We start from the raw sequence: 13,255 nt of genomic DNA, 5'->3' as shown, positions 1-13,255 counted from the left end.
TTAAAGGTACTTTAATTCCTAACAATGGCAACTGTAATCCTCAACACCTACTAAATTCACAGCAGTCCTTCTGAGGTGCTTCCTTATCCAGAACAATTTTCTCATGCCACTTTTAAAAGAAATCATGTCATCACTGACAAGATTACTGCTCAGTCCAACTGCCCCAAAGCAGTGAGGCAATGCTGAGTGGTGCTTTGACCCAGTGATGTTGGAGAAATGCAATTCGAAGACAGAACATTATGAAACTTGCATTTCTAACTAAGCAGCTGAAGCATTTTATCTGGTCGTCAGTGTGGTGATATGTAATTACACCACTAGGTCACCAGGGGTCAACTTAGTGACCTTGTATATAAAGCAGTCCAGAGCTACAGCCTAGCCTTCCAGGTTCGTCTTGCAGAGACAAGACCTCTTAGTGTACATCTTCTTTCTTTGGCTTGGCTTCGCGGACGAAGATTTACGGAGGGGTAAATGTCCACGTCAGCTGCAGGCTCGTTTGTGGCTGACAAGTCCGATGTGGGACAGGCAGACACGGTTGCATGTTAGTTTATTAAAAGCAGTCTTATACTTGCACTGCTGGTGTGGTTATTGTCAGTACAATTTAATAAACTAATATCATAGCTACTAGGATGGAAGCTGCTTCTGCTCCAACACATGTTCCCGACCACCTAGAGACTCTTCCTGTGGAATGGAATCCGGGGACGACCAGCACACAAGTGCATCCAAGGACAGAGATGACGAGGGACCGCCGTTCTGGAATCGTGGTGGAATGAGGGGAAGACCACAGAAGTACGATAGGGCAAAAATAGCCAAGAACCCTGCCTGCCTGTGGGTTCGCTGGTACAGGCACCGCCGATGCACGTGCAGAATTCCTGACCACTTCAGAGCCAGGGAAAGTAGACACTGCTACCATCACTCCCCCAGCAGCAGTTTCCCCAGTACCACGGAGACCTGACACTACCTCTGGGATCCCCACCTAAGCCCGCTGCAAATGTCCCAAAGCTAGAGACTCAGCCAACAGCCCCAAGCACCCAGGTTACTCCTCCAGTAGACACAAGCCCCACAGAGGCTCTACCAGCAGTTCCCAGTACCCCAGGGTCCGTCCTTGCTACACCTAAACCCAGAGACCACGTGGAGACTGGGAACCACCCCCAGGGTGCCTCCACATTACCCAAGGGACCAGAGACTGTGGCTTAGCCATGTTCTGCAACCAGACAGACTGGAGCTCGACCCAAGAAATGCCGGAGCCGGCACACACTTTGACCGCTGTCAGAGATGCTTTCTGAATTACATGGAGGGTGCTGAGGCATCGGATAAAGAGCTATTAATGCTGCTGTTAGCCCAGCTGGGAGACCACCCTTATACAGGATACCAGGTCCTACCAAGAGGTAATGAGCATTTTACAGAGGCATTACAGTAAGGGGCATAGTGAACTCCACTCCCGGTACAGGCTCATGACCAGGTCACAACAAGTAGGGGAGTCTGCCAGAGACTTTATACTCTCTCTGAAAGACCTGGCTAGAGGCTGCAACTTTAAAGCACCATCAGTCCAGGAGTATGTGGAGGACCTTATTAGGGACAGAGTTGTTGCAGGCATACGATCCACTGAGACGAGACATCGATTGCTGGAGAAAGGAATGGTGGGGCTAGATGAGGCAGAGACTATTGCAGAAGCTTTAGAGAGCACCAGGAAAGAATTGGAGGAGTACTCACAGGACCCTGGGGCTGGGGCAAATGTCACACTGCTGGACTCTAGCTTCACGAAGAAAGGTATGCTGCCTCACAGGAATCCACAGCAGCAGTAGCACACCTTGAGGGCCCCAAGTGCTTTTTCTGTGGACAAAGAAAGCACCCCAGAGCTCTCTGCCCTGCCAGAGAAAAATGTCTGTTCCAACTGTGGAAAACATGGGCATTATGCAAATGTCTGCAGAAGCCCCAAGGCCACAGCCAAGGCCCATTCTCATGCTAATGATAGGTGGGAAAGCTCTTTTCTCCACAGACAAACAGAAGAATGCCATGTGCAGCCGGCCATCTTGGACAAATGCTACAGAGCTTGCACAATGAGCTGGGCCACCTGGGGGGGGGGGGGGGGGTCGGGGGCGGGGGTGGGGGGGGTCGCTAGACTGTTTCACTTCATTAAAACCTAAAACCTCCCATTTTCTTTATAGGAAGGAAGGTCAGTGAACAAGAGCTGCCCCATCTGTGTGGAATGCAAACTGCAATTTTACTGGCCAGACAAAAGCCACCCTGATAAAAGCTACCAAACCTTTTGAGCACCTCAGCCTTGATTTTAAAGGCCTGCTCCTGTCCTAAACGTAATAGATGAATATTCCCATTTCCTCTTCACAATCCCATGTTGATGTATCTGCAGCCACTGTTATAAAATGCCTCCAACCCATCTTCAGCATATTTGGGTACCCGAACTACATACACAGACAGGGGTGCTGTATTCATGAGCGCAGAAGTACAGCAGTACCTGCACGAGAGAGGGATTGCTACCAGCCTTACTACAAGTTATAATCCCAGGGGGAATGGACAAGTCGAAAGGGAAAATGCCACTATCTGGAAAACGGTCCTCTTGACTTTAAATGCAAAAGACCTGCCTGTTACTGGATGTGTTGCCAGAAGCCCTACACTCTCTACGTTCTTTGTTGTGTACTGCCACTAACATGACCCCACATGACCGTATCTTTTCTTTCACAAGGAAAGCCACGACGGGCACAGTACTGCCTAAATGGATGATGACACCGGGACCTGTTCTCCTCCAGAAGCACTGCAGACCTCACAAAGTGGACCCACTGGTGGATCAAGTGGAGTTGAGGCACACAAACCCCCAGTATGCCTTCATCACATTCCCAGATGGAAGAGACGACTCGGTGGCCACCAGGGATCTCGTGCCGGCCAGATACGTTTGCCACGCGGAGGAAACACAGATGTCTATGGATCAACAAGGAACGCAGCGGTCACTATAACAGTCGTCCATCGAGTCACCCCAGAGGACTATACCACCCACCTGGAAATCAGGACCCTGGGTACGTCCGCCCCACAAAATATCACCACCCTAGACTCGGTGGCAGGACCTAATCCCATACGAGGATCCCCAGCGTACATGACCAACCAGTATTTCCCACTTCCACACCTCCACCAAGAAAGGCCGAAAGGCAGATCGCACTCCCCACCCCTATACCACTACCGAGGAGGTCCAGAAGCCACAAAAAATTTTGGACCTATGATGCCAGGTCACCAGGGGTCATCCCAGTGACCTTGCATATAAAGCAGACCAGAGCTACAGTCTAGCCTTCCAGGTTTGTCTTGCAGAGAGACAAGACCTCAGTGTACATATTAGTTTATTAAAGCTGCTGGTGTGATCTAGCCACTGTTTGCAACTCAAAATAACTTGCCATTTGATTTAAAAACGCTGACAAACACCCTAAGGACATGCTATTTTTTTTTAATTTAAAAACTGAATTCAAGTAACAAAAAATTTATTTCTTCTTTCCAGATTATACACACAGAACATAAACCACATAAGGATGACTGTAATTATTAAATGCACATACAAAAATATTTTATTATTATTCAAGAAGAAATATTTACATCAACTTTTGCCATCCAGATAAATCATGTACACAATGCCATTAAATCCACTGAACGTTGGCTATTAGCACATTACATGGTGAAGGCTATGGGCAGACAATGGAATTAATGAGCCCCTTTCCTATTCAAGGCATACAATTGGACTGTTCCATGGCAAGAGTGACTGTGATCATAGCAACACTCTCCCCAGCAACACCAAACCCTTCTCAGGACCTTCCCTCCACCTTCATAAAGAATGAGAAGCCCTCAATTGATTGCCAAAAGAAACCCAGGTCTGAAACTGTGGCCAATTAGGAGTGTAGTTCTACTGGGTGCATTTAAAAAACCCAGGGAAGTACTGACCAAATTCAGGAGACCTAGACAACTGATAGGATGGGGTTTTTGGAGGTCACAGAAGGAATACTCAAAGCATGGCATCACTTTGTGCAGTAAGTTTCAGCCAATTCAATAAAGTGGCTGCAGAATCCTTCAAAAACAAGCAAGTCACGTGCAGAAGATCAAATCTATAGCCAAGCACAAACCACAATGGAGTACAGCCAGAATGCTTTGAATCCTGCACCTAGTAATGTTTGATTGGAAGTCAGTGCATCATCTGGCCTCAATGCGCATTGAAATATATCAGCACGCTGACCGATTTGCCCAACTGTACTTTGAACCATGTCGAACCCCACAATTGTTTTCCTCTGGGTCAAATTAAATGCTTCAGTGTAGAGCAGAATGTTAAGATATTTCAAAGCTGTCTTGCATTCTGACTAATTTTGTTTATTGTTCCATTAAACATCACTCTTAGAACAGTGCAGAGTTTGGGGGAGCTTTGTAATTTAGGTATACATTGAAATCAAACTGGATTCAAGTTATGAACACATGAGGAAAAATATGAGGAGCAGACACCAGTTACCTTGTGAATAGTTTAAACAAAGGCTGATGCTGCGATGTTATTCATGACCAGATAGGTTGGGTGAATCCATCTTTATGTCAAAGATATTTTCAACATTGACATTAATCAAATCCATAACTTCAGCTTAACAAATTTACAAAGATCCAATGCATTGACAAATAAATCCCACTTACAGTCAAGAAACAAATGAACTTGTGCACAAAAAGCAGCTGTGATGCATTTAGTTAAGTACAATAAAGCTTCAAAAAGTGAACAATTGCAATCAAGTAGACCTTGTCTTGACCAGAGGGGATTGTCAGTCTCCTGAGGAGCACTAGTTAACCCTTGGACACATTAGCCCTGTGCTGCAAAATCTGGCAAAACACACGATGCAACTTGCTTTCCAGGTGAGGTGACAGTAAGAAAGAAGATTGTGCTCACATGAGCTGAAAAGACACACAGCTCAGAAAACTGGATTCATCTTTGAGGGTGCTTAAAGAAAGTAATGTCACATGACTTCTAGTAAACTTACAAATTTCAAATATTCACTAAAAATGCTTCATCATAAAAATTCTCTACTAATAATTTTCCTTTGAGGTATGAAGTGTTGAGGCAAATATAAATGCTATGATAACATCTTTGAATACATACAATTTTGCAAGGTTAAATAAAAAGATCAGTTCAACATCTCTATTCTACATCAAAGAGATGCTGAAATGTGCCAACTTCTACAATAGATGTTGCCAACCTGTGACTTGATGTAGGCTCAAGCCATGATTCTCCATAAATACCCTAGATTTGACAGTGTCAATGGAACAGGAGAGAGGAGGCAATAAGGCAAAGGTCAAACCCTGGCAAATCCAGAGAGCTTCATCCCTTCATTATTTGGTGGCTTCAACTCACTGCAGTACACGACACCCTTACTCAGCATGGAAGACTAGATAACAAAAGGGTTCCCAATTCAAAAGGAGGAGGCCAAACAATACAAACAATGAATAAGTTGTATGAAATCTGACAAAGACAGTGTGTCACCAACAGCAGATCATCCAACAGGCAGTCAATTTCAAAATATTACTGGTAATCGAAAATATGTTAGATACAATCCAAAATTATATTTTGGACTCCGATTAAATGTGCTTATTATAATTATGATTTTCAAATTTATCCCAAATTTGATTTTACATTTGTTTTTCTTTTAAATTTGTAAGTTCAGTAAACAGATATAACATTTGCCTACAGAAGCAACAATAGGAAGGCTGCACTGGTGGTATTCAAAAAGAGCAAGATCAAAGGGACCTGGGAATACTTTAACTGAACATACAAAATCTAATTAAATGCACGTTAAAGGCAAGGTAAAGGATTATTCAACACACTACAAATACATAACCAGTTGACCATCAATGGAATGTGCAGTAATGATGTTTATAAGGGGGTTTACATTGGTACAGAGGCAATATCTATAAATCATTAAAAGGCACACTTTTTAACCTTATTGGTAACAGAAGTAAAACAACTGACCAGAAAGTAAGTTGCTAACTAGCTTTGGTTGAGTTTTAAAAATAAAGAAACAATTCCACAAGGGAGCATCAGTGTCACTGAATCTCACCCCTTTACAATGGGGGAGGGGGAGGGGGAGGGGGCGAAGCCACAGTTCCTTGGATTAATTCTGCTTGTTTAACAGGTTCTACTGACAAAGGTGCAATTGGTTGGCGGAGGGGAAGTGTTACCTTTGTGCAGGACGGAAATTGAGTGAGAGGAAAGGCCAATGGAGTGAACCACAGGCAAGGAAACTAATTTGCATTGAAAATCCTCGCCACAAGTGGATTATAGCACAGTCCAATGTCACCCAGAGTGCGTGGAGGTTAGGTACCACAATGAAGAGCTCCCCAACCTGCTTCCCATAATATCACAACAAACTTACCACAAGGTTAACCTGGCAACTATTGAAAAACAAACACATTTTTAATTCAAAGAGTGTATACAGATAAAGAAGATGAGTGGCAAGTGTGGGAAACTGGCAACACTTAGTCAAGTGGCAGGGACATTTTTTTAGGGGGTGAAGAGAAATGGCAGGAATGGAAGAACCAATGGGAAGCAAATTGGTGGTACTTGCTCTTGGTAATTAAAAGACAATACACCGTAAACTTAAACTGAAGGATAAATAAATAATTACATCCATATCTGAGAGCTTAACTTACAACCTGTTTGATTTAGAGTCACTTTCACATAGGTTTAATTACAACAGGAAAACTACAAGGGATGAGAACATCCAACAGTTGTTTCAGCTTTGAGTCTCCAAAGACTTGTCTAAGCTCTTCAGACTATCCAAGAACTTTTCTGGAGTGAGGATGTGAGTGGAACCTATTATGAAGACAAAAAAAAATTTTCTTCTGTTATTGATTAAATTAAAAATAAAAGCCTGAATCCAAAGTGAGGATCAAATTTTCCTGCAGGAAGGCACCCCCCCTCCCCCATAAAAAGCTTGAAGCTCAAATTTTACTCCTCTTCACAAGGCAGATCCTTTACGCATCTAATGTAAAGTTTGAGGGGGGGGCGGCGAGGGGGGGGTCGACCATTGCACACACAACTTTAGACCATGGTACATTATTTGGGGCATCGGGAGCTTGGATGGAGAGGTGACTGGGCATCAGGAGCGCAGATGGGTGGGGTGCTTGTGGCCTGGATGTCAGAAACTCTGATGGTTGGGTGGCCAGGGACAACTTTTTAACATGTGAAATGGAAAAAAAAGATTTTTTTTAAGCTAAAAATGGGGGTGTTAACTTTTATATAGTATCAACTATTCACCATGTATATCCACCTACATTAAGTCTGTGCTGTAACTTCCAATCCATCCTCTTCCTAATGCACTCATCTGATACTGGTTCACTTTCTGCCCAATTAAAAGATTGCACACCTCCTTAAAAACCATGTTCTGGCAAAGTCCTTATTTTAATGTTTAAGCCAGTAAACTTGCCATTTGTCAGTCAGAAATGTTGCTTAAAAGTCCCCAAAAGATTCATTCAGTTTACTCCAATTTTTATCAGAATTTAAACAAACCAGGAAATAACACATTTATTATTTTTCCAAAGTTAAATCTGGTGTTCAGTCAAGTGGCACTCCAATGTTTGCGCACAAAATCAGTGCACACTGCTTCAAAGGTACCTTTAATTGTGACATCATTAATTCACGACAGACTTCAACATTTGTCTGCGTTAGAGGCAAACAAAGAGTCATCATGAACAGTGGCCCGAACAATAGAATTTTCAAAAGGTGAAGCGTTTTGGATGAGACATTAAAACAGATGGATGTGACGATCCCATGGCATTATTTCGAAGAACAGGCAAGTGTCCCTGCACACTAGCTGATGCTTCATCACTGGTTCTGCATTACTGGTGTAGAGTATGATCATTTTCAGATTGCTATTTCTGAGAGTTCCAGGATAGAAAAATTACATCCTTGGTTTCCTGCACTCCAAGAGGTAGAGGCAAGAATATTTATCGGGTGGCACGGTTAGCTTTAAGCTGTTAACAGTGCTAGTGAGTGGGATTTGAATCCTACGTTGTCCGTAAGGAGTTTGTACATTTTCCCCGTGTCTGCGTGGGTTTGCCATGGGGGCTCCAGTACTGGCAGTGTAGGTGTTAATGGGCAGCACAGGCTTGTGGAGTGAAATAGCCTGTTACCTTGTGTTATGTCTAAAAAATTAATTTAAAATTTTGCAAGCTGCATCTCGAGTACTGAAAAGGGTAACAAATTAGAGAGAGACCAGAATTTATGAGTCAATTCCTGCCTGACATCCCATGCACTAGCTAACAGTGCACTGTCAAAATCCACTCTTCTTGATAGAAGAGATCAGAGATGTGAGATGAGGCAGCTGCCACACTTACCGATCAACACCTCCCATTTGCTGTCTGTGGCCTTTGTTACTTCATAGGCACAGCGCATCTCAGACATGGCGATGCCTCCAATAACAAACACAATGAGTCGGGGTCCAGTTCTGTATTCTGTTGGCATTTTGCTCTTGTGCCAATGACCAAAACGGGCACTTAAAAGTGGAAATAATGTCAATTTTAATTAAAGATCTCCAGGTGCTATTACCAGAAGCCTCGTTATAGCATTGTAAAATATAGACAGTGGGTTGCACCATACATGTACCAAACCTAGACTTCATCGATGCGACATTTGGCAGTGGGAATTGCTAGCATAGTCTGTATTTCCTGCTCACCCTTAAACTGCACAGCAATGAAACTTGATGACAGAAGCCAGTTAAGTCACAACCCTCATGTCAGTTGCACCTGGAGTTACAGGTAGGTCAGACGGGGCAAAGAAGGCACAGCACCTTTCTTGACAAATGGCTTTCAATTTAGATCTTCAACACAAATTCTCAAACTCATGACAATTACTATTTCAGGACTATGGTTAACGAATGAAGTGATATCTCCATGCATGGCACAGCTATCTCAACGCCATTATCGTGCCAGCAACCAGGGTTTGAATCTGGCGCTGTCTGTCAGGAGTTTGTACGTTCTCCCTGTGTCTGCGTGGATTTCCTCCCACCACCGTTTAAAATGTATGGGGCCTGTAGGTTAATTGGGAGCCACAGGGTCAAGAGGACTTGTTACTGTGCTGTATGTCTAAATTTAAACATTTAAATTAAATTTGCCCCACTATAATTGCACTTGCTTTTCTAATTTATATAGCTGCATGCATGTTACAATCGACTTGCTTGCATGAGAACCTTTCTCCCTGTGGAACTTGTATATTGACTTCACACAACAGCCTCAAATGGGGGAAAAAAGCAACCTTTGCTCTGTGCAACACATCCCACCACTGACTGTTTTTATTAACCCCCCCCCCCCCCCAAGATGAGAGTTACCATTATCACATACCTCACTGCTGTCTGAGTGGCAGGAGTTGGAGTGGGGTCTGAGACAAATGGCCACTGCTTTTTGCAAAGCTTTTCTTCTGCGGCTTCCTGTGAAAGTCACAAGCTAATTACACCATTGCAGAACAGGAGTCTTGGATGGATGTCCACACTTTCAGATTCAAAAACTATATTAATCAAGATGGTCACAGATATAATGAACTGGGGACATCATTTTTGTTGACATGTCTGCTCAAAACTTTTACAGCTGCAAGCCCAAGACTCTACATTACACTTGTGCCTGCAATGTTCGGTCTGCCTCCAATCCTAATGGTCAAATATACCCCAGGCTTCATGACACAGACTTGAGCATGCTTTTTTTTAAAACTAAAAAGTGTCTCATGCAAATATAAAGCATATAAAGTAGCAGATGCGTTCCCCCTCCCCCACCCTGGCAGATGTTTGCATTTATTCACCAAACACCCTACCTCCATAATATCTTTAATGACTGGTGTCCACCTGGAGAGCTGGTAAGTGGACTCTGTTCGTAATTTTCTTTCTATCTTAGACTTCGAAGGTGATCCACTCTTAAAATGAAGTTAAAAAAACCAAACTTGATTTCAACTCGCTTGCATTTGATGTCTTTTTAAATTTCATCTTGTTGAAAAGGCACAACAATCACAACAGGATTGCACACAAGCCGTAACCACAACTGTTTCCTCCCAACCTGTGAGCCTATACCACACATGTCAAACTCTGGCCCGCGGGCCATATAATTATATTTGGCCCGCAAGATCATATTAAATATATATTAGAGTTGGCCCGTTGGCCGCCGCGCCAGTATAGCGCATGCACACTGAAGGTGAAAATGAAGACGCCGGAGGTGTGGAGGGATCTCAGAGTCCCGAATCCCGGGGATCAGAGCGCCGCACTCAGCCCGCCCGGCTCCCGGACACACAGATGCGGCTGGAGTTGGGGACCATCCTCGCTGGGTCTGCGCTTCAGCGGCGACGCCGGACCGAACGTCTCGTTGGCGATGTCTTCCCCCTCGCTCCGTGCGCAGCGGACCCTGCCTCCCGCTCCTTTTGTTGGAGACGAGCCCGGCGCCGTGAGATCGCAGTTTAATCCCTCTCCAACCATGGGAGGGGGGTGGGAGCAACGCGCTCTTCTCAGCCAATTCCTCCACCGGCCGGCGTTTCAACGGGGGGTTCGGGTGCCTTCGTCAGGCGACCGACCTATTGGTCCGAGACAAGGGGAGAGCGTACAAACTCCACACAGACAGCACCTGAACTCGGGTGAACATGGAGCTGCGACCCCACATTCCACATCAGGACTGTGTGTAAGATTGGGAGCAGTGAGATGGAAGCTTATTTTGTTCCTGTGATTTAAGCCTTTCTTGGGGTGGAGGGGGGGGTCCTTCTCTGACCACTTGCCTAACAATTAATCAGATGTGGAGTTACCACAATACAACAGTTCTCAACCTTTTTCTTTCCACTCGCGTCCCTGTGCCATTGGTGCTCTGTGATTAGTAAGGGATTGCATAAGGTGGTCTGTGGGTGGAAAGAAAAAGTTTGAAGACCACTGCTTTAATCATCCCTCATTGACTCGTCATGTGCATGGTTTCAGACGCTAAAGGAAATGGGCCAATGACAATGGCAATGAAAGAGTTTATCCAAAACTATTATTAAACATTTATTTTAATAAGAAAAAGTTTAACATTACATATGTTGAAAGAAGAGAAAACATGCAGATGTCGTTGAAAATTTTCAATAAATATTTAGTTCGGCCCTCGACTTAGTCCAAGTTTTTAATTTTGGCCCTCCGTGAATTTGAGTTTGACACCCCTGGCCTATACCATTTGCAAATCAACCAAGAACTGATTTAAAAAAAAATCTTCCAGAGTTTGCAATTATCTGGGATGTTGATCAACTAAAAAGAGATGCAAATACCAATTATTTTCCATTACCAATGCACTGACCAACTGTGCATTACACGTCTCCATTCTTACCGTCTGAAACACCTTATTCCAAAGTTCAACAATGCACTACCTACTACATTTCCCAAATAATGGAAGCACCATGTGCAAATGGGGGAAAAAAAAAACAGAAGAGATCCAAACTTGGAGCATATTACAAACAAAATAATCTAAAGGTACCAAAAATAGGGTAGACATTGGGATAAAGTTTGACAATTTGTAGTTGAATTATATACCCTTAATTTTAAAAAAATGTTACAGCCTGATATTATTTGACACTGACTTGTAAATATACTGAGTAAAATAACAAGAATATAGTTCTAGAAAATCGACAACTACTCATTGCATTAATAGTTAAAGTGACTAAAAATGAAACCAAACTGTAGTGAATCTGGGTGAAACGTACCCCAATTATGATGGTATTGCCTAGGTTCTGAACATTTTGGATGATACTGCTGTCTTCCTGGATGTTTGCGTGCTGTATAAGTTTGGTGAGATTCTCCTCCGTGATCCCTGAAAAAAACCAAGGAGACCCAGGTTTAATTCCGGAATTTACCCAGCGAGTGCTAGCCATGTCTCAGCAGAAAACTTTGTTGCTTCAGTCCTATTGTTCTTCAAGTACAATGACTGACATTGACACTGGAGGGTAATTTGGTTGGAGTGCTCCTTTGAAGAAGTGTCATCTGGGCATAATATAGTCCTATTCTAAAGCACAGAGCTATCTCAAGGCACCGCCGCCTAGTTATTATTAGGGTGATCTGTACAAATACAAAGTCATATTTCTGACATTACATAAATGATTACATTTCAAAAATATTTCAGCAGTTCCAAACCATGGTGGTAAAAGACCAACAGGTATACATGCAAGATATTTAGAAACAGCATTTATAACGTTCTCTTATAGTTTCTCTCCTCATAGTTTTCAATGCCAGGCTAAAAGACCTGGAAGTTAAACAAAACCCTGGACAAGATCAAACTCATCATAGCCTGAAATCGGCAACTTCCAGTTTCTGCACCTTGTTACTTCCATCATATTTAAAAGACTTTCAGTGATCATAAAACATAGAACATTGCAGCACAGTACAGGCCCTCCAGCCTTCAATGTTGTGCTGACTACCCCATAACCCTCTTTCTTTCATGCTTGTCTAAGAGCCTCGTAAATGCCCCCAATGTTTCAGCCTCCACCACCATCCCTGGCAGGGCATTCCAGACACCCACAACTCTCTGGATTTAAAATAAAACCCTAATGTCACCCCTAAACTTTCCTCCCTCGACTTTGTACAGACGTCCTCTGGTGTTTGCTTCTCCCATCCAGGGAAAAAGGCACCGGCTGACTATCAATGCCTCTCCTAATCTTTCTCAAAGAGAAAGGCCCAGTTCTGCTAATCTTGCCGCACAAGACTTATTTTCCAATCCAGGCAGCATCCTGGTAAATCTCCTCTGCACCCTCTCCATAGCTTCCACATCCTTCCTGTAAGGAGGTGACCAGAACTGATCATTACAAAAGGCCTTCTGTATCAATGCACCAAGACCATTTTGCTCCAGATACAACAAAACCAAGTTGCCATATAGCTCAACATTTATGTCAATAAGCTCCTATAAGGATGTTACACAGTGTCCAGTTAAGAAATAGTGATGCATTGAAAGTGCTTTCCACTCTGGACAGCAACTTCAGCAGGAAGAACTCTCACATGAGCAATGCAAAAGTAGCTTCATCTATTCTGTGCCAATGTCAGAAAGGCTCACGTATTTTAAAAAAAAATCCATTTCCCCATTTAGTTAGAAAGAAAGAACTGGGATTAGTTTTGCACTGCAGGTTCACACTCACTACGTAGCAGATTTGAAATACCCAAAGCCATTGTACATTGAAGTTTTAAGAGACTTTTGTGGCGGCTCACCACAAGGCAGGCGAACCGGCCCTGCTTGTAAGCCACATGGCGGGGCAGCT

General features: G+C 43.5%; 1 protein-coding gene across 2 annotated transcripts in view; it reads right to left on the bottom strand.

Annotated features, from left to right (window-relative positions):
• Positions 1 to 3,465: 3,465 nt before the first annotated feature.
• The window catches only part of stxbp2 (syntaxin binding protein 2), a 51,088-nt gene continuing 41,298 nt past the window's right edge, over positions 3,466 to 13,255 (bottom strand). For both annotated transcript variants that reach the window (XM_069927212.1, XM_069927213.1), the window contains exons 15-19: positions 11,714 to 11,820; positions 9,821 to 9,919; positions 9,358 to 9,443; positions 8,356 to 8,513; positions 3,466 to 6,832 (exon numbers count right to left, since the gene is read on the bottom strand). In XM_069927212.1, coding sequence (XP_069783313.1) covers positions 6,753 to 6,832; positions 8,356 to 8,513; positions 9,358 to 9,443; positions 9,821 to 9,919; positions 11,714 to 11,820 — 530 coding nt within the window. In that variant the 3' untranslated portion in view covers positions 3,466 to 6,752. The remainder of the gene's footprint in view (positions 6,833 to 8,355; positions 8,514 to 9,357; positions 9,444 to 9,820; positions 9,920 to 11,713; positions 11,821 to 13,255) is intronic.

Source organism: Narcine bancroftii, chromosome 3, assembly GCF_036971445.1.
Source record: "Narcine bancroftii isolate sNarBan1 chromosome 3, sNarBan1.hap1, whole genome shotgun sequence".
Taxonomy (NCBI): domain Eukaryota; kingdom Metazoa; phylum Chordata; class Chondrichthyes; order Torpediniformes; family Narcinidae; genus Narcine; species Narcine bancroftii.
The sequence above is the reverse complement of the archived record's forward strand: the minus strand, read 5'-3'. Positions and strand labels throughout refer to the sequence as shown.